General features: G+C 45.6%; 1 protein-coding gene across 1 annotated transcript in view; it reads left to right on the forward strand.

Annotated features, from left to right (window-relative positions):
* Positions 1-27076, forward strand: part of LOC311343273 (netrin receptor UNC5C-like) — a gene marked incomplete at its 3' end in the record, with an annotated part of 149673 nt that overhangs the window by 88440 nt on the left and 34157 nt on the right. The window contains exons 5-7 of the mRNA XM_084468150.1: positions 20132-20312; positions 22726-22893; positions 23304-23468. Of these exons, the coding sequence (XP_084324276.1) occupies positions 20132-20312; positions 22726-22893; positions 23304-23468 (514 nt within the window). The remainder of the gene's footprint in view (positions 1-20131; positions 20313-22725; positions 22894-23303; positions 23469-27076) is intronic.

Below are 27076 nucleotides of genomic sequence, written 5' to 3' on the forward strand. Positions count from 1 at the left end.
GACCCACCTCTGATTCTTCATCAGTTCTCTTTCATTTCATTTTCTGGCACTGTGCAAACACACACACCATCACACATACACCCACACACACTCACACACAGAATGACGGAAAATACAGGCCCACATAAAATGTTCATGCAGAGACAGGCTTTTACACAGGAACACACACACGCACACACACACACACACACGCCAGTGCATCGCTATCCTTTCCAGTGGGTTTTATCTTCTCCCTCTATTCTTTGGCGGTGGTGTCATAATGGGATTTCAGGCTGACCAAATGGATTGGTCTGTCCTCTGTCTGCTGGAGAGCTCATTATGGGCCATGTGAGTTTAAAAACCTGCTCGCAACCTCTGACTGGAGTGCCGACCTCTCTTTCACATCGTCCCTGACCTTTTTTCCTTTCCTTTCCTTTTGTGTTCTCTTATCACAAACGTCCTTTTCTGTCACACACACACACACACACACACACACACACACACACGGTCACACGGTCATCCCTTTCACTCCTCCCCCGTGACGGAAGCTCTCTGGCGGGTCAGGGCTCGGCCGTAGCGCTCCCCTTCCGAACCGGGCTAATATTAGCAGCGGCAGCGGTTTGGCACCGGATGAATGTTGTAAAGGAGCCCGTGTGACGGGGTCGGCCGCCCTGAAATGTAATACGCCGCGCGCCGCGACGCTGAGGCTGATGCTACGCTAGGCATGCGTCACGTTGCCCTACAGCATGGCCACATCGAAACACGGCAAGTCCTCGGACGCACACACACGCGCACAACGCACACACAGACACACACACACACACACACACACACACACACACACACACACACACACAAGCGCACACGCAAACACAGTGTCCAGTCATCGCTTGCAACTGCAGCTAAACTCCCGCGTTGTGACCTCCTGAAGGTCAAGCCACTCAAAGGCATATATATATATATATATATATATATATATATATATATATTCTATATAAACCGTCTTATAGAAGAATTGCTGTTGTCATCAGAAACACTCCCGGACGGATTGATTCGTCTCCTTGAATCCGGGGCTTTCTCCGCCACATGTGGAGACACTCGGAAAAGCCTGAAGAGAGGCCAAATCTCTTTAAACTCTGACGGAAAGCCTCTCCAAAGCTCACGGAAAGCCGACAGCTTCAACGGTAAAAGTTGCCGGATGAAGACGGCCGGTCTGGAGACCATCTCAGTGCAGCACGGCGTCTTCGGCTGTTTCTCCGATATGAAATGTTCGCTTTTTAAGCCCAATATCTGCTCATATTTTTGTGGCGCAACACAGAGAGAGAAAAGAGAATCGTGATGCTTTAACGGAGCCTCTCACACGAGGCGGGGTGATGGCGGTGGAGCTGTTTTTTTTTTTCTTTCTTTGCTCGCTTCGTATGAGACTCAAGTCTCTAATTGACTTGAAAAGACAAAATCATTATTTTGCGTCTCCCCCTGGCAACGCACTTTGGGCATCATACGCGTGCAACTGTTTTTTTTCCACAGTCGCGCACGTTATGTTGAAAAAACATCTTGCCATAGACATGGCATCTAGATGTGTTCTACCATATAGCGGTAAAGTGTGGCTGGATTCCCCGTGGAGTGCAGTATTAATTAGACGTCTGTGCCGTGAAAGGATGAGAGCACACTGACACAATGATTGATGCTCTCTCTAAACTATGAGAGTTAAAAAGACCCAAAGGCAAGAACAAGCCAATAGACCTCACCTCTCCACTACGTGCTCAATGCACGTACATGCCTCTTTGTGTGTGTTTGTGTGCCAGTGTTTGCATGCATGCGTGCGTGTGTGTGTGTGTGTGTGTGTGTGTGTGTGTGTGTGTGTGTGTGTGTGTGTGTGTGTGCATGTGCGTGTGTGTGTCTGTGTGTGTGTGTGTGTGTGTGTTCTGTCTGAGTGTGTGAGTGATTTCCCCAACTGCTTTGAAATAAACACATGTGGTGACAGCTTCCTCCCAACCCACACACACACACACACACACACACACACACACACACACACACACACACCCAAACAGCCCGGACTTGATCTGTCCATGTTGTCCAAGTTCCTGTCACATTTTAAACCACTCAATCCACAGTCTGAACCTCTATATTTATACCCTAAATGAACACAGAGTTTCAGACAACTGCTTCTTATTATCCATGCGAGTTTCAGAATGAGTGTCATTGTTAATTAATTGTTAATTAATATTGTAAAACAGGGAGCATAAACCTGTATGATTGTTAATTTCTTACACATTACAAAGCATTGTATCTATTCAAAACTAGTAATTGAGAGAAGTCAGATGGAAGGATTGCTGAATTTCCACTCTCTGTCCTTCTCTCCTGTAAATATTTAATAACGTGCCACTGTGTAATGGGGACTTTGGCGTCAAGATATTGGAGATATTAGGAGTTTGTGGCAGCACCAAGCATGCAGGCTGGGAGCAGGGATTTCCTTCCAGCTGGTGTGGCTGTCAGGCCAGAAATCTCTAACACACATACACACACACACACACACACACACACACACACACACACACACACACACACAGCCTCTGGCCTACCTCACAGTGTCTTTTTCAATGATTGACTTTGTGCGAAATCCAGCGTGAAAACATCGTTTTACATCTGTGTGACTCTTTACTCGTTGAAAAGCGATTTCCAACATAGTCCACGTCAACATGGAATATATTTACATACAGATATTTTTTTTCAATATTTATGCAGTTTTCTGCCCGCGTGCGTTTAATTGGCCCCAATGTCCATGTATACATGTATGTACGTTTGTGTCAGTTCATATTTCTGCTAACACAGTTTTAGTCCAGGCGGTCTCTGGGTGTGGGCATGGTGGTCTTCCATGGCTGTTTACGTCATGTGATTCAGACGATGGCTGACTCGCCTGTCACAACTCATCAGCACCCCAGTTTGAGCACAGCACTACCGGCAACCCCACACTCCCATACATACATTCAAGCCTTCCAATAATTTGTGCGCCTGTCTGAGTGTGAATGTGTGTGCGTCTGTCTATTCATGTTTATGTGGTTGTGTGTGTGTGTGTGTGTGTGTGTGTGTGTGTGTGTGTGTGTGTGTGTGTGTGTGTGTATTTGTTATCGACGCACACACTGCCCCGATGCAAACTCCCTGCAGTTACTGCCTTTAACATGTCATGCAATTAGCAGCGAAGCCTCTCTGGGGGGGGTTGTGACATCTGCGGTGGTGAAATGCCTCCAATACACAGTGGGACTGACAGGTTGGATTAAAGTACAGTGTGCTGCGATGCACCGGGAATATGACAAAAGCCTTGTCCTTGGTTTTGCTCATACATAGCAGATGTGAGTGTTTCATGTGGGCTTTAAAGCACTGTCCTGTTAGCAGAACCGTGTTCCGTTCTTCTTCAGTGTGGGTGGTGGTGGTGCAAGAATAACAACAACAGAGCAGTGCGCCGGATACTGTTGTTATTGTCTTCGTCTTTTGAGAATGCCTCTTCTTTCCGGTGACTAGTTGGAGCAGTTATTTTGTAATGATGCCGGCAGCGAGCCACCGCTGAACCATTGTACGTTTAGCCAAATCAAGGCACCAAATTAAAGTGTTTTCTAGGCAAATAGAATACAGCAGTTTTTTTTTTCTCCAAGGTACGTTCCCTAGCCAAGGAGCATCTCGGTGAAACAACCAGTGTGTTGATACAAGTGTGGGTTCATAAAGCACTTGCTGATTCCTCCTTCGGATTTGTTTTGCTTTCGTCCCCCTTGTGTGAACTCCTAACCCTAACCCTCCTATCTGGTGCTTTTAAGCACCATGCATACTAATACTGTGCGTTTTTTTTTTATTAAAGCCAAAAGGAAACTAAGAAGAAATCGTTTTGTTTTGCTGGAGGTAATCTGTGTGGTCCTGAACGGATGTCTGATTGAAGGAAACCTAATACCACTTACTGCAGGGAGCGGACGCATCCTGCAAACAGAGTTCGACCGACTGGACCGTGTGTCTCCACGAGAGCTCCAGTCTTCCTCCAATCATCCTCCAGCGGCCCACCGCAGGACACAGGAGAGACCATGGGCTCTCTCGACGTACCGCCACGTGCCTGTGCACAAAGACCACCAAACTATTTGTGTAGCGCACCTTTCCCAATAGATCTCCCGCCTAATCCTCTTTCAGATAGAACAGTCAGCCCCCACGACTCATCTCCTCCCTCGTGTTCTACCTTGATCCTCCATCTCTGTCACAAATCATATCCATAATCCGCAGATTAGTCAGCAATCGTTTCTTTTCTTTTTTTTAACTCATCTGTTTTGGATTTGGATTCATGGAGTCTCTGGGAATTATTATTGGAAAGCTTGTGGAAATAATTTGCTGGCAGCCGATCGCTGAGGAGGCATTTACAAATGGGAGGAAAATTAGCTTTTGTTGTCTATTGTTTTGATTGTGGATGTATTGTGGTGGTCGGGCGTTCTGGATAGCGGTAGAGATTATTATGATCATTCCCTAATGGGATGTTGACTAATATTTTATTCTATTGTGTAAAAGTGCCCACGCATGCACACGCACATACCCACACAAACACACATACACACAGACACAGACACACACTTGTTGTTGCACCACATTCTTTCCTACGTTCAGAGACTCGGCCATGCACACTATAAATATTTATATGTGTGTCTTTGTATTTTTTACTAACTAATTAACTAATTAATTAATTCAGATGACTCTCTTTCTGACTCGCTCTATCTCTTCTCCCTCCATCTTGTCACCCTTTCTTTCACACACTCCTCTTGCTCTCCTTTCTTTCACACACTCCTCTTACGCTCCCTTTCTCTCTCTCTTTCAACCTCTCACTCACTCTCTCCATATGTCACTTTATCTTACACACTATGTATATCTTTATCTCTCTCTCTCTCTCTGTTCATCTTGCTTCTCCTGTTCCTCATCGAGGTGGCTTCCCATCCCGCTCGCTCTCCAGACGTTTACCTTGGCTTGCTGACAAGAAAAACAAACCCAACAAGCTTAGCTTTCCCCTCTGTGATTTCACAACTCAAAGTGACTTCATCCATTGGTTTTCACATTCACCCTTATGCGTGGCCGTTTAAGGAAACCATCAATCTAGTCCTCTACCATAGACTTAAGCGAGGCTGCGGTCTTTAGCTTTATTGTCGTTTTGTCTTTTTCCTTTTTTCTGTTCCCCAACCGACAATTGAACCTGCTAGCTTTCTCCCGCTCGGAGAGAACAGGAAGTGAGGGAGCAGTAGATGACATGTACTTTAGTTGTTTCCTGTGGTTCGAGAGCTGATTCTTTTGGAAATGAAGGGGTTTGCGTTCCCCTTTGTGCTGCATAAACGCTTGAGTGGCTCCTCGGCTCAGAAGTCTGTGGGCAGACGATAATGATTGAGGGGTGTACCGCCTCTTGTTCCACCCCCCCCCCCCCCCCCCTCTCTTCCCAAATGTCTCAGAACCATGACTCTTTCGCCTTATCCTTTCATTACTTTTTCAAAGGCTTTCGGCAAAAACACTTCAGAAAAAGAAGGGCATTTTTCCTTTGTTTTCGTTTTTTCTCACCCATCAACCCATCCCATTATACTTGACTGTTTGGCAACAGCATAAAAGGGGGTTTAAATGTACTCACGAGAAAATGGGCTTGACCCTTCCGCGTTTTCTTTTCAATTCCTCGCGCGGTACTTGAGTCGCGTGCGCCCCGGTGTCTGTTCCGCTTTGTTCTTCTGCGGTAACAGAGCACCCCCGTTCTCCGTGTGTGTGTTTTTTTTTTTTCTTTCTTGTTTTTCGCTCATTTCATTCCTGTCATCTCCTCACCCCGCTATCTCCGTCCCGCACTCTCTTTCACTTACCGTGTGTCTCCACACGGTAATTTTTTTTTTTTTCCTCTCCAACGTATTTCTCAAGCACCTGACAGCTTTGACACTACGCGGTCGAGTGATGGCCACATCTCGCGGCGTCCCACACACACACACACACACACACACACACACAAGTACACACACACACACACACACACACACACACACACAAGTACACACACACACACACACACACACACACACACACACACACACACACACACAGTGGACACACACACACACACAGCGGACACACACACACACAGCGGACACACACACACCAGCGGACCCTCTGGCCTGCCCTTGGTGGCCCCGGCGGTGTTGTTCTGGACGAATGAACACATTCTCTGACACCAAGGGTGGCCGTGTCCGCCGGCAGAGAGCCTGACTCGGGCGGTCGAGGCTGGCGTTAGTTATCGCAGCCACCGGAAAACTGGCCCCGCAGTGTCGTTTGCCTGACCTCATGTCATAGTGTAGATAAGGGTCCGATTTTTTTTTATGAATCTTCAAGTATATATATATATATATATATATATATATATATATATATATATATATATATATATATATATACTTGAAGATTCATAAAAAAAAAAATATATATATATATATATATAAAAAAATATATATATATATATAAAAATATATTATATATATATATATATATATAACCAAATGTCTGTGTAACTTTTAATGGTATAATATACAATTGAGAGTTGCTATTAATATGTCAATTGATTTTGCCGTGAATGGCCTGCAACTTATATAGCCGCCACCTTTCTCAGCCCAACAATCTGAAATCCATTAAAGGAGTGAAGATAATACTGTAATCGGGGTTATTTTTTAGCTGCTTCGTTTCTTAGGAGTAAAGGGTGGGTATTGATTGTTATACTGGTCAGCTCAAACATCTGTTTGCTAACAAACTTTGGGCACTTATAGGAGGTGTAAATGAACCGTTCTGCCGAGTAGAGTGTAGCGCTACACTCGCTGCCTCTCGTTAGCGCTACGCCTGGCCTCCGCTAATAGGCACATCCAGATACATGACAACATACTCTAGAGACGACTCTAGCTTTCCCAAACACAAGGGTCCATCTCTTCGTTATGCGTTGGTCACAGTCATTTGTGACCAATTATCCGAAGGAGAGAACACCCGGTAAACGATATTAAGTAAAGCACATAATAATTGCTGTTACGTGTACAAGAGTGTTGTTATAACTGTGTGTTCACACCGCACTTTGTCCCATTTCGCCTATTCGCGCGAATAGGCGAATGTTGCCGCGCGACAAATCATAATCTGTCGCTGTGCATTTTTGTGTGCATTCGCGGGGCGAATTTTTTTTTTGCCTGGCAACGGTCATTCATGCCAATTCATTCTCATCAACCATGGCCGAGATGTGTGTCTGTACCTGTTGTGGAAGAGGGAGAGCCCGTCGTTTATGGGTTAATAATATAATCCGGAGGCGCACACCGCTTTGTGCCGTGATATTATATATATCGTATATATTATATGATATAGATATTTATATATTATATGTAGATATAGAGCGGGAGTCGCAAACAATCACTTTCTCCTCCAAGCTGCGGTTCACTGAACGGTTGAACGGTGATTGGCTGTTTTACGTTACTTCACCCAGGGAGTGAACTGATTGGCTGTTACGTGACGTCACCCAGGGAGTGAACGCTGATTGGCTGTTTTACGTTACTTCACCCACGTTACCCACAGGGAGTGAACGCTGATTGTTTCAACGCGAATGCTGCGAAGAAGTTGAAATATTTTAACTTTATTCGCGGGGCGAATTATTCGCGGGGCGAATTATTCGCGGCGCGAATCCACGTGAACGCGCTCGCCGTTCACGTGGAAAAATTTCGCGCTGTCAATCAAATCTTGTCGCGCGTATCGGCGAAAAAAAAATTCGCCCGATTCGCGTCTCCACGTTCACTTAACATTGAAACGTGTCGCGGGGCGAAGTGCGGTGTGAACACACCTTTACACTGCTATAGCCTTCGACAGTCAATCTAATTACTGCATTCTGTAAATGCACGCCACCATTTACAAATTACAAAGAATCCCAGGCCCCTTGAAACATGTCTGTGCCCATACAACGAATGACATCCAAGGTACACACCCAGTCACGTTTTCAGTGACCCCTACTCCTCTTCAGTCTCTCCAACTCATCAAACTAGATTTTAATATGCTTCCTCGCCAATCTCTTTGCATGCAGAGGATGGGAAAGGAGGTCATAAACTCTCCAATTGCAGGATATCTGGGTCCTAACCCCAGCCCTCCACATAAAGCCCGCCCTTGTCTTTAACAACTGTCAACAACTGACCCCTGCTAATAAAGTGAGGCTGATCTTGTTGGTGGGTGGGCAGATTTCAAAACACTAGAGAGCATTAGAGAGTCAATTAAAAGGGATTTGTCTGCCCCCAATCAGCCCAGCACTGCCTCGCTCCTCTCCTCTCCGCTCCGCTTATGAAGTGATTATCGTTATGAAGTGCCATCAACACTCCTACACCACACAACCCACCAGCTTAGACAGAGAGACACACACACACATGGACTCTCTTTACACACACATGCACACACACACACACATGCACAAACGTGCATGCATACACACAAATGCACCGTGGGAGTGTTTTAAAACTGAAGCTTTTTGACGCATTCGTGTCACACTTTGAGATCGATTTTAACGCCAAGCGAACATTTCTCCCAAATGTTGCTCTCGCTTGTTGACTGTTTAACTTTAACATCATTGGCTGTGTACATTTGGCTCCTTTACATCCCATTCTCATTCCTCCCCTTTTCCGGGGCGTGCGTTTAAAGAAACCACTGTTGAGTTTGAGTTGTGAAAAACAACTTCCACTGAAATAATTGTCCTGTCAGGAGCTCGTCTCAATGTACCAAATGCCACAGAGTGCACACTTGAGCGAGCCACTTCTCTTACCATTGTGGTGTTGCACTTTCCCGAGCGAGCCAGTTCCCTGCGGTGACACGCCAGTGTTGATTCAGCGATGTCTCATGCTGTTCCGTGGTCATTGCATGTCTAGGGGTGGGGGAGTCGGGGGGGGTGTCTCCGCCAGATATGCCAGAGTCGCTGAGGGGACTTGCCTTACTGTCATTCCTTACGGTGGGCGTCCAGCAAACTGATGTCTGCGCTACACTCGGCTCACCTTCTCACCGCAAAACGCTCGGCTCCGGGGTTCGGCCGGCCGTCGTTCCACTGCCGCCTGAGACAATTTACCCAGCATGCATTGTCAGGAGCCCACCGCAGCTCTCCCGCTGTGTCTGTATGTGATTTTGTTTGCGTTTCTGCTAATTCTTCCATTCGTTGTGTGTTGTTGTTTTCGTCCCAGTTCCCAGCTCCCAGCACGCCCACCCTTATTTCATCAATCCTTGTTTCTCGTTTCCTAGTTTCCAATGTGGCCTAGTTTCTTCCCTTCCCTTCTCTCATGGCTCCTCTGTCATCGTTTCCTCACCCTGTACATCTCCTGTACGGCTGACCTTTTTACGCCAGGATTTCAGACCCAGTTGTCTCGCCATACATTTTAACGCAGCTCCCCCCTCTCTCTCTCTCTTGAAGCGTATCTCTCTCTCTCCCTCTCTCTCTCTCTCTCTCTCTCTCTCTCTCTCTCTCTCTCTCTCTCTCTCGCTCTCTCTCTCTCTTGAAGTGTATCTCTCTCTCTCTCTCTCTCTCTCTCTCTCTCTCTCTCTCTCTCTCTCTCCAACAACTGGATTTGTTGACAGCTGAAACGTGTTGTTATTTTATTTTATTTTTTTCCCGTCTAAGTAACCTACATAATGTGAAGTTTTACTACTAAACTAAATCCAGTGTTATTCATATATGTTTATTTCTGTGCAAACAATCCCTCTCTCACTCATTTCCAAAGCTTAGCCTTTTTCAGCCTTGGCACGTTACTCTACTGAACATTTCAACGGAAAATGGTGGACAATGTTGCAGCCTCAATAGAAGTCCACGTCAATTCCAACCCTCAATCGAGGGCCAATGGCTACTTCTTGTCTTTCTTTTTCCAAACTCGTTCCCCTTTCAATGCTTTCATCCAAGGCCACTGCACTGCATTCTCCTCCACTGGCACACTTCCTTTTATACCTCCTCCCTGTCCCCCTCATACTCACCCCACCAAAATCTGGTGCCCTCAGCAGAAGCAGCAGTCCATTATGGCCATAACCTGGCCCTTTAAAGTTGGAGAGGAGCATTAAAACTAAACTAAAGTAGAGGGGACATGGAGGGCAAAATTTTCCAATTCTAATAGGTTTTCATTGGCTCATTGGTGCCAGGGGAACTATTGAAGACATTCTTTACACAGGGGATTAATTGTGTCCTATAACAGAGTAATACGTTGAAAAAATATTTCAATAATTATAATTATAAAGCTCCATAATACTTTTCTTCATTCACTTCGCAGCCTGGGCCCATTTCCCGGGCGTGAATCATCAACATCAAATTGATGATGTGAATGGATGTATGCAAGTGAAAAGAATGACAGTGATTGAAAAATGTGAGGGGGCAAAAAATCATGTCATATCCAACCAAGCTCACACACAGCTGGAGTCCTGACACATCGCATATGACGAATACTCACCGCCTCACTTTAATCTTTCCTTCCTTCCTTTGCATTTTTTCTCCACTTCTTCACCACTGCCTTTTTTTAGCTAGGTCCCCATGTGTATTTTTTCTTCCACCTACATTCTCCTTTCCCTTGTGTTGAGTCCACCGCACTCCTGCAACATCGCCCCCATATATCTCTGACAGCCCCCCTGCACCTCACACTATCCTTGTCCTCCTAATTGTTGACAGAATGTGGAAAAATGCAAATGGGACGCAGGGAATAATACATCTATATGGCCCTTGGCATTCCCTCTCTTTGTCCCCTTTGAATTCCTCCACTACCATTGTTCCTTTGTCTTTGTTTTACCTGCTTAAGGTTTCTGCATAGGTTTTACACTTGCCGTACGTGTGTTTGTGTGTGTGTGTGTGTGTGTGTGTGTGTGTTGGAGTAAGCTAAGTTCTGCACCTGCGAACAAGAACAAATTCAGCTCTGACCGTGGCCTTCACTGCATCCCATACCTCTCTCTCCCTCCCCCCCCCTGCCCCTTTGTCTGAGCGGATTGGGGGGAGGTGGGGAGATGACATGGGAGGGGGAGTCTAATAGATCACTGGGAGGCATTTGCACCTGTGTTCGGTCTCAAAGGTAATGTTGTGTGTGTGTGTGTGTGTGTGTGTGTGTGTGTGTGTGTGTGTGTATATTTGTGTGTGTGTGTGTGTTTCGAGGATGCAGACTTCGCTCAGCAGCACATGACCTCATTTATTTCCAGTTACTAACCCCCCCTCTCCTCTGCTCCCCTCTTTCCTCCTCTCCTTTTCTTTCTTCTTCTCTCCTCTTCTCCTGTCATCTCCTCTGTCCTCTGTCCTCTGCTCTCTTATTATTGTCACTGTATCATTTTTTTTTAATTTAGCGTCTCCTTGCTCCAGAATTTTCTCCATTTTATGTTCTTCAGCATTTCTCTGGAAGCCTATCACTGAAACACACACATCACACACACACACACACACACACACACACACACACACACACACACACACACACGTCACACACACACACACACACCCCTCCAACGCACACACAGGCATCGCCAAGCATTCTACATTCTTCAGAATCCTTAGAATCCTACCAAATGGCACAACATAAATCCCTCGCCATCCAGTACCCATGGAAATGTTGCAGCATGCTTCAATCAAACGACACATTTTGCATCATACGTGCCAAACACCACCCAATCTCCCACGCCGTCCCTGGCTCTTCCTGTTAACTGGGGGGGGGGGGGCAGGGTTATAAATAGCGAACGGGTCCTGGCGATGTGTCCTCCTGTGTGTCCCAGTTCTGTCTGTGTGGGACACCCTCGGAGAGTTCTCTGCCGTGCCGTCTCATCGCCACAGCCCACTTCACGGACTCCTTTGTTGTCTCCTGCCCTGCGTGGCATGCTACATACTACAGTATGCATACATACTACAGTAGTATGTATACACCGTGTTGCCTAATAGTTGCCTAGTGACCCCCCCCCCCCTCTGTTTACAGAGGAGATCGCTGGAGATACTACGCGGCGGTGGACTGGTTCTTCGATGTGAAGGGAATGCCCTTCTGCTGTGAAATGTACTAACTTATGTTGAGTATACTGTGTACATACCGTGCTCTATATAGACATGAAGGTGTAGTCGGGATAGGAAAGCAGATACCTTCCAGGATTATCACGATCATATTATTCTGAATTATAATGAAGCGTGCGTGTCTTTGATTGGTTTAAAAGTTGCTGTTGTGACATCTCAACAAATGACAACAAAAATCTGCTCCCGCTTCAACGCTATATTCACATTTATTTAGTGCTATTATTTTATCCTTTCTGCAGTGAAAAATATCCACCAAACCAATTCCTGCGTGACCTACGGTGCTCCGCCTTCCATTTAAATTCTCCCGGATAAAGTTGCACGTCTAAACTCCGATTATTAAAAGCCCTCTCAACACAAGATACTTTGAAGCTTCACCTTTGGCTCTCTGCTCCTCTTTTCATTTCTACTTTCTGGCTTCTTCCTGAAGCCTCAACGTATGTTAACAAGGCATAAAAGATGAACGGCTGCAGAGTTTCTTAGCAAAACAGCGGCAGTGTTCCTCTCTGGGCAAAAGTTTCATCAGTGCAACATCAATTGTACAACATCAAAGAGCATCCAGGCACCGTTCAATTTGCGATCCGTCAAAATGTTCCTTTTACCCTCTTCATGTGCTAACGACCATGTTACGGTTCATAAGAATATAAGATACTGCTTTAGATCATTCTGAAATGTTTTAGAAGCTAGAAAAGGAAATGCCTTTTAAAAACGCCAGTAATGGGTAGTCATCCATTCTGTGTGTGTGTGAGTGTAATAATAGAGGGCCAGTCTCACTGATGACCCAGTTGTGTCAGTGTGGTCAGGTGCTATAATTGGGCCCTAATGTCACTTGCCTGCATCAAGTTAATTAAGCTGTCTGAATCGCTGAAATCCCAAGATAGCACGCACACGTACACACACACACACACACACCCAGACACACTCACACACAGACACACACACATGCACACACACACAATGATGTGCACCCATGCATGCATTCACTCCCGTTCACACCCTCGCCCCACACACACACACACACACACACACACACACACATCAACCCACACCCTCACCCCCACCCAGCCCGCGTTAGATATACATACATGCACGGTGTGACCTTGAATTAACCCCATGCAATCTGCCCAGACTTGGCAGTTGTGGTGATGGTTGTGGTAGTGGTGGGGGTGTTGGTGATGGTGGTGGGGTTGGTGGTGTTGGTGGTGGTGGTGGAGGAGAGAGGGGATCCAGCCTGCTCCTCTTACCACTCATCTTCCCGTCACCACCACCACCCCCTCCGCCCAGCATCGTCGGCCAGGAGGAGGAACGCGGGCCTAATCACCTCCCTTGGTGTGGTGAGAGGCGCAGGCATGGAGACGGAGCGACATATGGCCAATTAAGAGCGAGGATTTAAACCGGCGTCGGCTATCGACGGCCTATGGGCGTCTGATTGGATCAATGCAACACCTCGGCGTTCTTGCCGCTCGCGGTTGAAGCGTTGCCGTCGTATTTAGAGACGGGCGCCAGACAGAAAGCCCGTTTCATGTTTCAGTGCTTGCTGATGAAACGAAACGTAAAATGTGACTTGATATGTCGCCGTCTGATGTCGACTGAGAATCGTCTGCAAAACCGAACAAACGCCATCAAGATACATGGATCAAATAGTCTAGTTATTAATTATTTTTGACTCTTAACAGTTGTTGTGTTATATGATGAACAAAACGTCAAATAAAACAGATCAAATGATATGTCAATTAATCACAAGTCATTTCTTGACTATTGCATAGAAAGAGGATTACTCTCATTCTAGTGTTTTTTTTCCATCTAGTTTTGAAATGTGATGTCATATTGAAGACAAAGGTACGTTCTGATTGACATGAGCTGATATTTGTGGTACATCACCAGCACATCGCTTTAGCTGGATATTATTCACGGTTGCCATGATGCGCAGTGATTCATAAAGCGTTTTTGCGTCTTCTGATGGGATGAATGTATTATCTAAATTAGATACACAGATACACACACGTACACACACACACACACATACACACACACGCAAAATAAACATACGATAACACCCACAATGTCTACTTTGTTCATGTGCACTGTTGGATTAATTTTCTATTAGTTTTCGTCCAATGGGTTTGAAGATGGTTGATTAGCCGGTAATGGGCTTTGTTACTGTGCTAATGAAAAGCTTGATTACCATTCTACTTAGAGACACATTGGGGGGCGGGCATGTGGGGGAGGGGGGGGGGGGGGGATGCAGACCAGACACTTGCTTACACATGTGTCAGAGGCATCATATCGCGCATCAGATATCCAGCCAGGTGTCAATTGGGAGGAACGCAGGGAAACACACACATGTGCTCCTTCTGGGTGTTCCATGCATGGATGTGTGTTCGCTAGTTTTCTGTGCCCTGTGTCTGTTTTTCACTACTTTCTTTATTTATTTAATGCTTTTTTTGTTTGTTTTTTTGGATTTCTCTGACGTTTTAGTGTAAGCATTTTATAAACATATACATTCTCACCTTTTACCGAATGATCTGTCTATCCCCTGCAAGTATAACGGAGCATGTGTGTACATGTGTGTACATGTGTGTACATGTGTGTACATGTGTGCGCGGGTGTGTTCAGGATGTGTGTGCTCACTAATAGGAACTAGTTAGCCAATTATGGAGATGGGTCTCTAGCTGACAGTACTAGACTCAATAATAACCATAATACACCGGGCACATCTGGCAGAGGTGTGTGTGTGTGTGTGTGTGTGTGTGTGTGTGTGTGTGTGACACACACCCCCACACACCCACACACACACACACACACACGCATGTCATATAAATGGATATGAAGTGTGTGAAAGTGTGTTAATAAGCCAGTCCGCGTCTACTTCTGCATGTGTGCACACCATTAAGTTATTCTGTCTGAGATGTCCCATAATTAGTCACTTAGTAATTCATAATAAGAGCCCTCATATCATCATATGGATGCACTGATAACACACACTATTTGTATTATTACTGCTATTATTGCTATTAATTAAATGGCGAATACAACTATTCCCTATAACATTTAGATCAATCCTCAATATTAATAATAATAGTCATTATAATAGTAGTCATTATAATATAATAATGCTAATACTTATAATGAATTAATGTTGAAAATATGAATAACAGATATGAGATGTCTAATATCTCGATGTGAGTGACACATTGTGACATTTTGAAGTGCTATGTATAGTGCTTGTCATTGACAATATTCTTAGTCTTAGAATAGGATCCTTTCCTTTGGCGTTTGGTTGGCCGGGGGTCCTGCGTGCTGTTAAACCGTGGTTTCCATTGGGTTGTGCTTTGTCGTACCACCGCGGAAGAGAACATGTGTGTTCATAAGCTCATAAGTGTTCAGTGTAGCATTTGTTTCTTTGCCACAAAGAGATGCCTTGTTTCAGTGTGCTGTAGGAATGCGTACATCGTGATACTCTCTCTATGTAGCCACCATGCGGAACACATCGGGACATGCTCAGCTCCGCCTTATAGGTGTGTTGGTTTGGGTTAAGGGAACTTTACCTGTTTACTTGGTGGGTATTACTCTACTCACACTGCCCACCAACAACCTCCAGTCTTTGACAAACATACTCACAAGCTGTAGGTCGTGGGAACGCTGCCAACACTGTTTTCCAATAAAGTGTGTGTGTGTCTGTGTGTGCGTGCGTGCGTGCGTGCGTGCGTCCGTGCGTCCGTGCGTGCATGTGTGCGTTTGTGTGCACATGAGTAGAAAAGCAGGGGATGTAGTAGAGAGGTTGGAACAACAAAATCTGGCTTGCTCTCTCTTTGGCTGTTGGCTTGAACCCAGGGTCCCGCGGCCACAACACACACACACACACACACACACACACACACACACACACACACACACACACACAGCTTTGTCTAATGATGCACTGGCAGTGGAAGTGTGGACGCCACATGAGGTCTCCTTGTCTGAAGCCAGCGGAACACATAAGGTGTCCCTCCAGGCTTCTCTACAGTGTTGTGTCTCCGAGTGCAGGACACACAACCCTACACGAGGCATTCACCGTATATTCAATAACACGCAAGTTTAAGCAAGCACTCCGATTGGTCAATTCCCATTCTTGAGCGCATTTAAATGCCTGGTGGAAGAACGGACAAAAAGAGCGCGCCTAATTACAGAAAGTATCGCTACGCTAACTAGCCGAAACTACTTTCATGAGCCTAGTTTCCATAACAACTTTCATCTGACCAAGAGTCGGCTATCGTTACTATAGGAACTATTTTCTGATGGAGATGAACTCGGGCAGAAAGCTTGGATTTGAGGGCAAATTAACCCACAATATGAAAACATTTTACAATATTGTTGATAATGAAGATGGTTTGTGTTATTGAACCGCAATCTTACTTGAGATGGCGTTCTTGAAGCACAGGACTTCGGAACTCGGCACAAGCGCCTCGTTCCTACGGCTGTGCTTTGCGTACCAATAATGACATTCAGGAACGCCATCTCGTGTAAGATTGCTTAATTCAAGCAGTGAAGTAGCGTTTTTATTTTTGTGACATATTTTGGTGGTTTAGTGGTCTACTTTTCCCGGACCATGATCTCCACGGCGTGGAGGCTGTCGACCACGTTGTATTTATTGGGATGCACACGGGTCATTGTGAATGGTATTAAAATAGCAAATGTTCCCCAGGCCTGTGATTGTAGGTGATTACAGGGGCGATCTATGATCTTCTCCGTTACCCTGGGAAAGTGTAAATAACAGCAGGCCATTATGTTGCATTGCATTCTCTCTATGTATTTATGTAGGATACAGCCATCAATTTATGTCGTATTTTTACAACTGGGTCGCCAGGAGGCTACAGGGAAAAAAAGTGTTCAACTTGTTTTCATGGCAAACAATATGTAAAACACTGGTGAACTGAAACAACATTGATTCCGTTCATCAAACAGCATCAAACTTTGTCAACAAACAAAGATGTTTTCCTGGATAGGTTGCATTGTGCAAAGGCTTATGCTGTTTACTTTGAAATAGTTTTCCAGGTTTTGGCTTTTCTTTTGGAAAAGAGACGGAAGGTCAGGCCACGTGGCTCTGAAAAGATAAGAATACTGAGCCACGGGTGGGCTCTGTAGTCAGAGACTCCTATAGCAAAACACAATTGAGCACTGCAGAAACTCCAAAGAGTTCAAGAGTCAGCAGAGAGACAGAGAACCGAGGAGCAGGAAATCAGTTACAGTAAGCCAAACACACAAGGGCATGAAGACACACACACACACACACACACACACACACACACACACACACACACACACACACACTTGCACACACTTGCACACAAATAACACACTAACACACAACACATAGATACAAAAAACGCACACAGTTACAAAAGTACAAATAAAAAAGAGATTGAATTGCAGAGAGAGCACTGAGGGAGAGAAAGAAAATGCCTGGAAAAGTCACACTGGCAGTTAACTTAAAAATAACACCAAATTCCATCCTTTCCACATCTGAGATTCCCATTTCCTAATGGGAGGGGGGGGGTGACATTAAACAAGGTGAATTAAACGCCGTGGTGCAGACATTTATATGCTTGCTGTTAAACTGTGGACTGGTAGAATTTATGAGGGTTCAGACCAGTAAATATGGCACACAGGAAATGTGATTAGCCTCGTAAATGGAAAAGCCTCCCGCTGTCTTACCCTTCGCCCAGGCATATGCAATTTTTTCCCCTACATTTCCAACTGCGTACCCCTTTGTGCACAACACTGTTGAGAATTCAATATCTTTGTTTTTTCTGGCATTCACCTGTATTTACACAGCTAAATAAAAATATCTGACATGCTGTCAAAGTGGCCATTTTTAAATCACTTGGCTAACAGTATCTGCTTTTCAAACACAATGAAGCCATTGTGAATTCACAACTGTTGATGAAATGTCAAACAAAACAAAAATGTCCTACTTTACTTATTTAATAGCTGTAGAGGCTTCTTAAGCCTCTCTCAGTCATGTTTTTGTTAAATGCATCAGGGCACAATTTCAAAAGAAGCAATATAAATAGTAGCGGTGTAACGATACACTAAAGTCACAATTCGGTACTTACCTCGGTTTTTAAGTCACGGTTCGGTATGTTTTTCGGTACAGCAGTTTTTTTTTTGTTTTTTTTATTAAACAATTTTTTTTATTTGATTTTGATTTGATTTATTAAATTGTATAAAAAAAAAATATATATATATATTTTTTTTTGAAACGTGCATCGAAGCGTTAGACCCGTAAATTTTGGTATGAATGAGTGTATCGTTACACCCCTAATAAATAAAATAAATGATTACAGAACACATTTTAACTAAATTGCTAAATACTTTTATTGCCTTACATTCTTGAATAAAATATTCCAATCATATTATCCTTCCATATTATCCTAAGTAATTGAGTGTAGTTGTACTTTTTGTGTCCTTTTTTTGTTGAGATTTTTGTAAACAAGATTATAATGGCAAACCTTTTTTCATGCAATAACCCATCTGCCCTCGGATGGAGACGGTTGGAAAAACAAGATTACCACAACACTCAAAACTAATCCCTTTTCTCCTGTTCTTAACCCTCTCAAGTGGACCGTTATAAAAATCACATTCAAACACTTTTTGTCTCTCAACTAACCCCCCCCCCCCCCCCGCCCCCAAGGTTACAAGAGAGAGTGGTATTGTGGTTCACTCAATTCTGTGGAGTGTGTGTACGATACACACCCCACTGTGTAGACAGGCTGGATACTGCTCTGCTAACTTATTTCAAAACCACAACGTTAATGGAGGCCAACATAGATAGATAGAGCACTGTGGTCCTACTCCTACAACCCGGGCAGCATCACATCAGACATGGTTGTAAAGGAGGGAATGGGCGCCGGGTACAACAATATCAGTAAAGAAACAACAGCAGGGCATCTTTTATTGTGGTGCTACAAACCTCTTTTATTGTGGTGTAAATCTAACTCAAAAATATGTCGTCAGGCGTCTTCGTCTTGTAAAGCTTGGTTGGTTTTCCTCCTCCCTCTGGCTTCCGCGATGTTTAAAATAGAAGACATATGATTAGTACATTGTCTTCTGATCAGGTCCCAAGAGCCACGCCCCCTCCTATCTCTCCCCTACAGTCAGGGCCACGCCCCCTCCTATCTCTCCCCTACAGACAGGGCCACGCCCCCTCCTATCTCTCCCCTACAGTCAGGGCCACGCCCCCTCCTATTGCTCCCCTACAGACAGGGCCACGCCTCCACTCCCCCTCCTATCTCGCCCCTACAGACAGGGCCACGCCCCCTCCTATTGCTCCCCTACAGACAGAGCCACGCCCCCTCCAATCTCGCCCCTACAGACAGGGCCACGCCCTCTCCTATCGCTCCCCTACAGACAGAGCCACGCCCCCTCCAATCTCTCCCCTACAGACAGGGCCACGCCCCTCCTCTCCCCTACAGTCAGGGCCACGCCCCCTCCTATCTCGCCCCTACAGTCAGGGCCACGCCCCCTCCTATCTCTCCCCTACAGACAGGGCCACACCCCCTCCTATCTCTCCCCTACAGACAGGGCCACGCCCCCTCCTATCTCTCCCCTACAGACAGGGCCACGCCCCCTCCTATCTCGCCCCTACAGTCAGGGCCACGCCCCCTCCTATCTCTCCCCTACAGACAGGGCCACGCCCCCTCCTGTTGCGCCCCTACAGACAGGGCCACACACCCTCCTATTGCTCGCCCCTACACACAAGGCCACGCCCCCTCCTATCTCTCCCCTACAGACAGAGCCACGCCCCCTCCTATCTCGCCCCTACAGACAGAGCCACGCCCCCTCCTATCTCGCCCCTACAGACAGGGCCACGCCCCCTCCTATCTCTCCCCTACAGACAGGGCCACGCCCCTCCTCTCCCCTACAGTCAGGGCCACGCCCCCTCCTATCTCTCCCCTACAGACAGAGCCACGCCTCCACTCCACCTCTCCGCTACAGACGTTTTTTTTATGCAACCTTCCAGGACCAAAGCCACACAAAGTTCCACGTGAAATAACGCTTGTAAAAACCAAAGCGGACACACACACACTCAACGAGTCTGCCTCTCCCTCTGTTCAGGTGGAGTGGCTGAAGAATGAGGAGACCATCGACCCGGCGGAGGACAGGAACTTCTACATCACCATCGACCACAACCTGATCATCAAGCAGGCGCGCCTCTCCGACACGGCCAACTACACGTGCGTGGCCAAGAACATCGTGGCCAAGAGGAGGAGCACCACGGCCACCGTCATCGTCTACGGTGTGTGTGTGTGTGTGTGTGTGTGTGTGTGTGTGTGTGTGTGTGTGTGTGTGTGTGTGTGTGTGTGTGTGTGCGCGCGTGTGTGTGTGTGTGCGTGTGCGTGTGTGCGTGTGTGTGTGCGCCTGTGTGCCTGTGAGCGACGTCTGATAGGATTGAACACAGGCTTGAGCATTAATCCCTGCAGGGATTAATGCTGTTCTAACGCTTTACGGCGTTACCGAGTCCCAGTGGTATAATAAACGACAAGGTAATTGTAAAGGAAGGAAGGAATGAATGAAAGCAACACTTTTTTACAATTCATGGAAGAACAGGACATGGAGTGATCGTGTTTTTGCTGTGTGCCAGCAGCGGAGCGGTCCATTGTGATCCTCTCTCTCTTCAGGCTCTTCAGTGTGTTCAATAACATTGTGGTGCTGGGGACAAAGAGGCTCAGCATGTCTATGTTAGCGTTGGGCACACGGGGTCTGTCCTTGGTGCTGTCCTTGTCCCGGTCATGTGGAAATGCAACTCAAATAGGGCTAGATCATGTTGAGAGGTAGGAATAAAAATACCTCCATTATTCAAATACGTACCATAACAACACGCATGGGCGAGGGCTATATGTTGTGAGGCCCGGTCATTAGCCACGCCGGAGCCCAGCTGCCTCGTCTAATGAGCTCAGCATCACCACCATGCTTTGTTTGTGCTCAGCCCGATGTTACCGCGTGACCTCTGGCCCCAGCCAATTAAAAACAACCAATCAAATTGCCGGTCCTAAATTAGAACACTTGGACCTTTTCGGATGTTTGTGGAGGCAGCCAAGAGTTAGAATAAAAAAAAAATGTAAGTAATGCAATTCCCGGAACATATGGGTGGAGACCGGCTGTAATTATCAAGCTCTGCACTTCCAATTAATTGGAAGGCTGTTGTTTTTGAAAGGGAATCGGTGATTCACATGTTTCACAAAAATTGATACCGAGAAGTCAATGTGGAATGCTGTGGATGGGTTAGGGTTAGGGCTCTTTGCTTTCCTTTAAAACAAAGGCCATGTGAATATAGACGAGAATGCAGCTGTTTCAAGAACAAATGGTGTACAACAGTCCACTCAATACACACAGACTCTCACACACACACACACACACACACACACACACACAATACACACACAATACACACTACACACACACACACACACACACAATACACACACTGACCGGCCGTGTCTGCTTTCCCTCAAATGAAACGCCACCTCCATTCCCCAGAAGGAGGTTTTCAATCAAAAGAAGGCGAAAGGCGTGAGTGCGCACACGTCGGCGTGCGTGCGCGTGTGCGCATGTAGGTTACAGGGAGACGGCGAGTGATGCGGAGTGAGCTGACACTGATGTATCATTACAGGAATAGATTGTTCAATCTTTGCCTCAATCTTGTGCACTCCAGGACCTTGGGCGACATTGTTGACAGGGAGGAACCGCTGGAATAGAAAGGAACTAAGGCGAAGAGGGTGTGGAAAACAGATTATTATACAGGTGTAGGAAGCAGGAGGAGATTAAGGACGTACCGGGCAGCAGACATGTGTGTGTGTGTGTGTGTGGGGGGGGGGGGGGGGGGGGGAGTACAAAGGCAGCAGCAATAAGAGAATGAAAATTGAAAGGTGGAGACCACAAGACAATGGTTGAAAAGGTGAAAAGAGTAGGGGTCAGGATTTCAGAGCCCAGATGAGAAGAGAGGGCTCGGGAGGAATGGGGGAGGGGGGGGGAGGGGGGGGGAGGGGAGGAGGAAAGCCACAAGAGACTCAGAGAAATAATGAAACAGATTATAAGAAATAGACAGACAGAATGAGAGGATTTTCTCTTGTACGCTCTTACTCGTCCTCTCTCTATCTTTCTCCCTCTCTCCCTCTCTCTCTCTGTGTTCCTTCTCTCTGTGTCTCTCGCTCTCTCTCCCTCTGTTGTTATGTCTCCCTCCCTTTCTCTCCCCCCTCTGTCCTAATTGGCCGCTCAGAGAGCAGGGGGAAGCCTCTAGTGGGCTGTGACGGAGGCCTCTGTGGACCAATAGATGGAGTGATAACCTCCCCCAGCACACGCTCATCTCTGACATGTCAACTCACACTTCATTACCTCCTAGTTATCGGCCCATTTTATTTTTTCACTCGTTTTTTTATTTATTTATTAATTTCCCTTTTGTATCTCTCTCTTACTATGACCTTCTCCCGTGATGCTAATCCGTTCTCTCGTCTAGCCGTATAGCCGTCGGGCTGTGGGCACACTTGAAGAGGTCACTGTTCACTGTAGAAATGTAATTATTTCCCCAAACGTGTGCATAATCAGGACGGAGACTCGATTGAGACGAGTGGCGGGCGGACAGACAGAGGGACGTACGGCTTATGTCAATCTGTCAATCAAACTGAATCGCCTGTTGATCTCCGTCGCCATAGTGAACGGGGGCTGGTCCACGTGGACAGAGTGGTCGGCGTGCAACAGCCGCTGTGGGCGGGGCTTCCAGAAGCGCACCCGGAGCTGCACTAACCCCGCCCCTCTGAACGGAGGCTCGCCCTGTGACGGACAGGCTATCCAGAAGCTGGCCTGCACCACGCTGTGCACAGGTACGTCTCCACTGCTTCTGTTTTATTGGATTCCAATGTAGCCTTTCTCCCTCTCCTTTACCCTTCCACCCACTCACTCTCTCTCACTCACTCACTCACTCACTCACTCACTCACTCACTCACTCAATTACTTAATGAATCTCTCTTTCTCTTGTTTCTGTTCTCTTTGCTTTTGTTTACCTCCCTCTCACTCTCTCTGTGTCTCTCTCCGTAACTGTGTGTGTGTGTGTGTGTGTGTGTGTGTGTGTGTGTGTGTGTGTGTGTGTGTGTGTGTGTGTGTGTGTGTGTGCGTGCGTGCGTGCGTGCGTGCGTGCGTGCGTGTGAGCGTGGATGATGATGACCGTTTGTGGATGATGTGTGTGTGTGTGTGTGTGTGTGTGTGTGTGCGTGCCGTGCCATGTTGTCTCTAGTGGACGGTGTGTGGACTGACTGGAGTAAGTGGTCGGCGTGTGGGACAGAGTGCACCCAGTGGAGGAGGAGAGAGTGCAACAACCCAGCCCCAAAGAACGGCGGGAGGGACTGTGATGGCCTGGTGCTCCAGTCACAGAACTGCACCGACGGACTCTGCATGCAAAGTGAGCTCAGTGTGTGTGTGTGTGTGTGTGTGTGTGTGTGTCTTTCACCAACAACAGGGACAGATCCACTTCTTTATGGAAATGGATTTAACCAGCAGGGGTCTCGCTCGGAAATACATTTGGATGTGATTGGGGGAAAGAAACGGTGCTTCACAATGCGATGTGATTTGATTTGGACATTCACTTCGCTATTTGAGCCGCATGACCCACACCAATATTGTGAAATTGTGATAAAAAAAAAAAAAAGAGTTTTATTTCCAAATGTTACTCTTCCATTATGGGGTAAAGCTGAACAAGTAAACATTCATGATCATTTAATCTACAGAAGGGGAAAGAAAGCAAGACACTCTAGTCTCTCAGCCTGCTCATGAATTAAATGTTGGCAGCCCATTGCTGTTGGCTAGGGGTGTGTGTGTGTGTGTGTGTGTGTGTGTGTGTGTGTGTGTGTGTGTGTGTGTGTGTGTTTGTCAATAAGAATTTAGAAAAACGACAAAATGTAGTCCATTTTCCATTTATTGTCACTTGAGGGAACAACAATCAATCCAGACAACAGAGAACTACAAACATGATCGATATCAACGTCAAGGTATTGTCGATGACAAGTCCACATTAGATACTGATTATGTTGGGGTTTGGGGAAGATGTCCTGGATTTACTTTTTCTTCCCTTGCTGGTTTTTTTTTTGTGTGTGCATGTGTGTGTGTGTGTGTGTGTGTGTGTGTGTGTGTTTGAAAACCAATGAAAATGTACAACTACAAGGGGGTACTTTTCCAAACCCACATGGAAAATAAGGCAATTATGGTGCAAATTGTGTCCGCATTTCTTCCCATGGTAGAGGCAACTCTATCTGTGTGTGTGTGTGTGTGTGTGTGTGTGTGTGTGTTTGATCAAAATATATAAATATTTTAAAACGCACTGCACTCCAACTAAACCAAAAAAAATCACCTATTGTACAGTTGTAATCGAATGAGAGCAACTGAGCCATTATTTCACTCAATTCACGAAACTGACAATGTTGGCTGGTCAGGTAATGTGGTTGGCATTTTCCCAAAACAACCTTCACCCAGCCTGAACTACAATGAACCAAGACCAACCACTGAATAAATGGCTGGTATCATTTATAGCCCCTGCCCATTCTGACTCTCTGGAGTAAACCACTTACTATATAAAGTATAAGTATAGAAGTAAAGTATAAAACCTAGTAAATACACATGTTAGATTAAACCCACTCCTGAATAAATATTATAAAGTGCTACATACAAAATGTTACATACAAAAAACCTAATATTTACATAAAAGTAATAATCTATACATTAATGAGCGCTCAACTTTCTTACATAATAATTAAAGAAAAGTTAAGTTCAACCAATACATTAGACATATGCAACTGTTATTATATTATTATACACAACTATACACAACTCATGACAAGAACCTATATTAAATAGCCACGCAAAAGAGGGTCTTGATCCATGTGATCGCCACTTAATATTTGTTGTTTCAGGTTTGATTCCGGAAGGCCAGTCCATCACCTGTCAATTGTCAAGATAAAACAAGCTAAAAATAAAATAATCCTTTACTAATCCCGCAGCGGGGATATTTGATAAGTGAAACCAGTTGAACAAGTATGCATTAAGGTATAATATCCATCAAACAAGCTCAAAGGTTCGGCCTTAGGCTATTTCGCTCTTATTACGAGTGGAAAGGTTTATTAAAAGCTTGCTTAACGCTACATATACATATTTCCATGAAGCATCATATGGTCAGAGAAACCAGGTCTCAGTTACAGACATTGACAGAAATGTATTCAAAACCCCCATAAATAAATACATGTAGTGCCTTCCACCAGAACAGCAGAGCCACGCTGTACATTTCGTGTACATACACATGCATTGCAGAAGGATCAGTATAATTCAGAGAGGTATAGATTTAAGCTCATTTGCCCTGATTGATTTTCTGTCCCTAAAAGGCCGAGATGTGGTTTTATGTCCGCACTAATGTTTCAACTGTTTCCTGTAGCACTAACAGGAATCCATGAATTATGTGTTTGTGTGTATGTGTGTGTGTGTGTGTGTGTGTGTGTGTGTATGTGTGTTTGTTAAAGTATTGTGTATGCGTGTGTTTGTGTGTGCTTCCACACACGTGTTTGTTTGTGTGTGCGTGCACACGTGTGTCCCAATATCATTCTAGAGCACGCCTCCACAGTTGTGCTTTCATCATTGAGTTATATTTCCATAGAGATACGACTTCAGAGCATATAGAATTATTTATTTTCCCTTTGCCCTGTTTCGTGCCTCATATCTGTTGTGAGAGTTGTTCCTAGATCTACCTCAAAATAAAATGTACGGCCTGGATCCAACACAAAACAGAATAAATCTCAAAAACACTGTCTTAACAGAGCTAGCTAGGCAGACTGCTACAAACACCTTTTGAACTGATACACCTTGTGATGTAGTATGGGTTGTGTTGTCGACCAGCTGTATCTCACTTCCCGGAGACTAGCTGCGTTATCCTTCTCTCAAGTGCTCCTTTTGTGAATTGACTTACAAAGGTTCTCTGAAGGCAAGTGTTGCCCCAAGGAACTGGGGGACGTGCCGCCCACTGCCCACCCATGGGTGTTACCCTGGTCCGGGCGGGTAGTGACACTAACGTGCCATGGGGCTGACCGTGTGGGAAGAAGAAAGGGAGATGGACCCTAAACAGTAATCAATCTGGAAGCAAGGCGTGTCCACTTGAAGGCTGGCATAGTAGACATGCACACACACGCACACACACACACACACACACACAAAACACACACACACACACGCACACGTATTGTGTTTCTACACAGCACAAAGATAGCTGTGAACTAAAGCTTTAATTTAACTGACAGTAAGTCTACTTTATACGCCTACATGGAAATGTGTTGCTGACTTTTTCTCAGTTGGACCGTGCAGGGAGGGTTTGTTATTTTTGGTTTATTTCAAAAAAGGTGTTTATTTCAGACCCCGTTAAGTTTTACAAGACTGAAAGAGCAGAACGGCTATAAATGAGCACAATTAATCATTGCTGTTATTTTACAAGTTTGGCTGTGTAGTATGAATTAGATTGTGCATGTAAAAGAAGATAGATGAGGGAAAATAACATAAAGAGTTAAAGTATGTAAGAGAAATGGCTGACATTGGGACAAGGAAAACACCTTAAAAAAACATCCTTACTGTAAAATCTCTCTCTCTCTCTCTCTCTCTCTCTCTCTCTCTCTCTCTCTCTCTCTCTCTCTCTCTCTCTCTCTCTCTCTCTCTCTCTCCCTCTCTGTGTATCTGTCTCTGTCTCGGTCTCTCTCTCTCTCTCTCTCTCTCTCTCTCTCTCTCTCTCTCTCTCTCTCTCTCTCTCTCTCTTGCTCTCTCTCTCTCTCTCTCTCTCTTGCTCTCTCTTTTAAAAAACGATCTTCATGTCTCTCCACAAACTTATGTCTTTTTGAACCCGCTTTCTTGTCCACTCAAGTCCTGTGAGTGAGAGAAATCCAATTGACCTGCCTCTCTCCTATCTCTGAGTGCCTTAGTGTGTGTGTTGGTGTGTGTCGGTGTGTGTCGGTGTGTTACTAAATCAGCTTGTGTTCATTATTT

Source organism: Micromesistius poutassou (genome assembly GCF_964030765.1).
Source record: "Micromesistius poutassou genome assembly, chromosome: 5".
Lineage (NCBI taxonomy): Eukaryota > Metazoa > Chordata > Actinopteri > Gadiformes > Gadidae > Micromesistius > Micromesistius poutassou.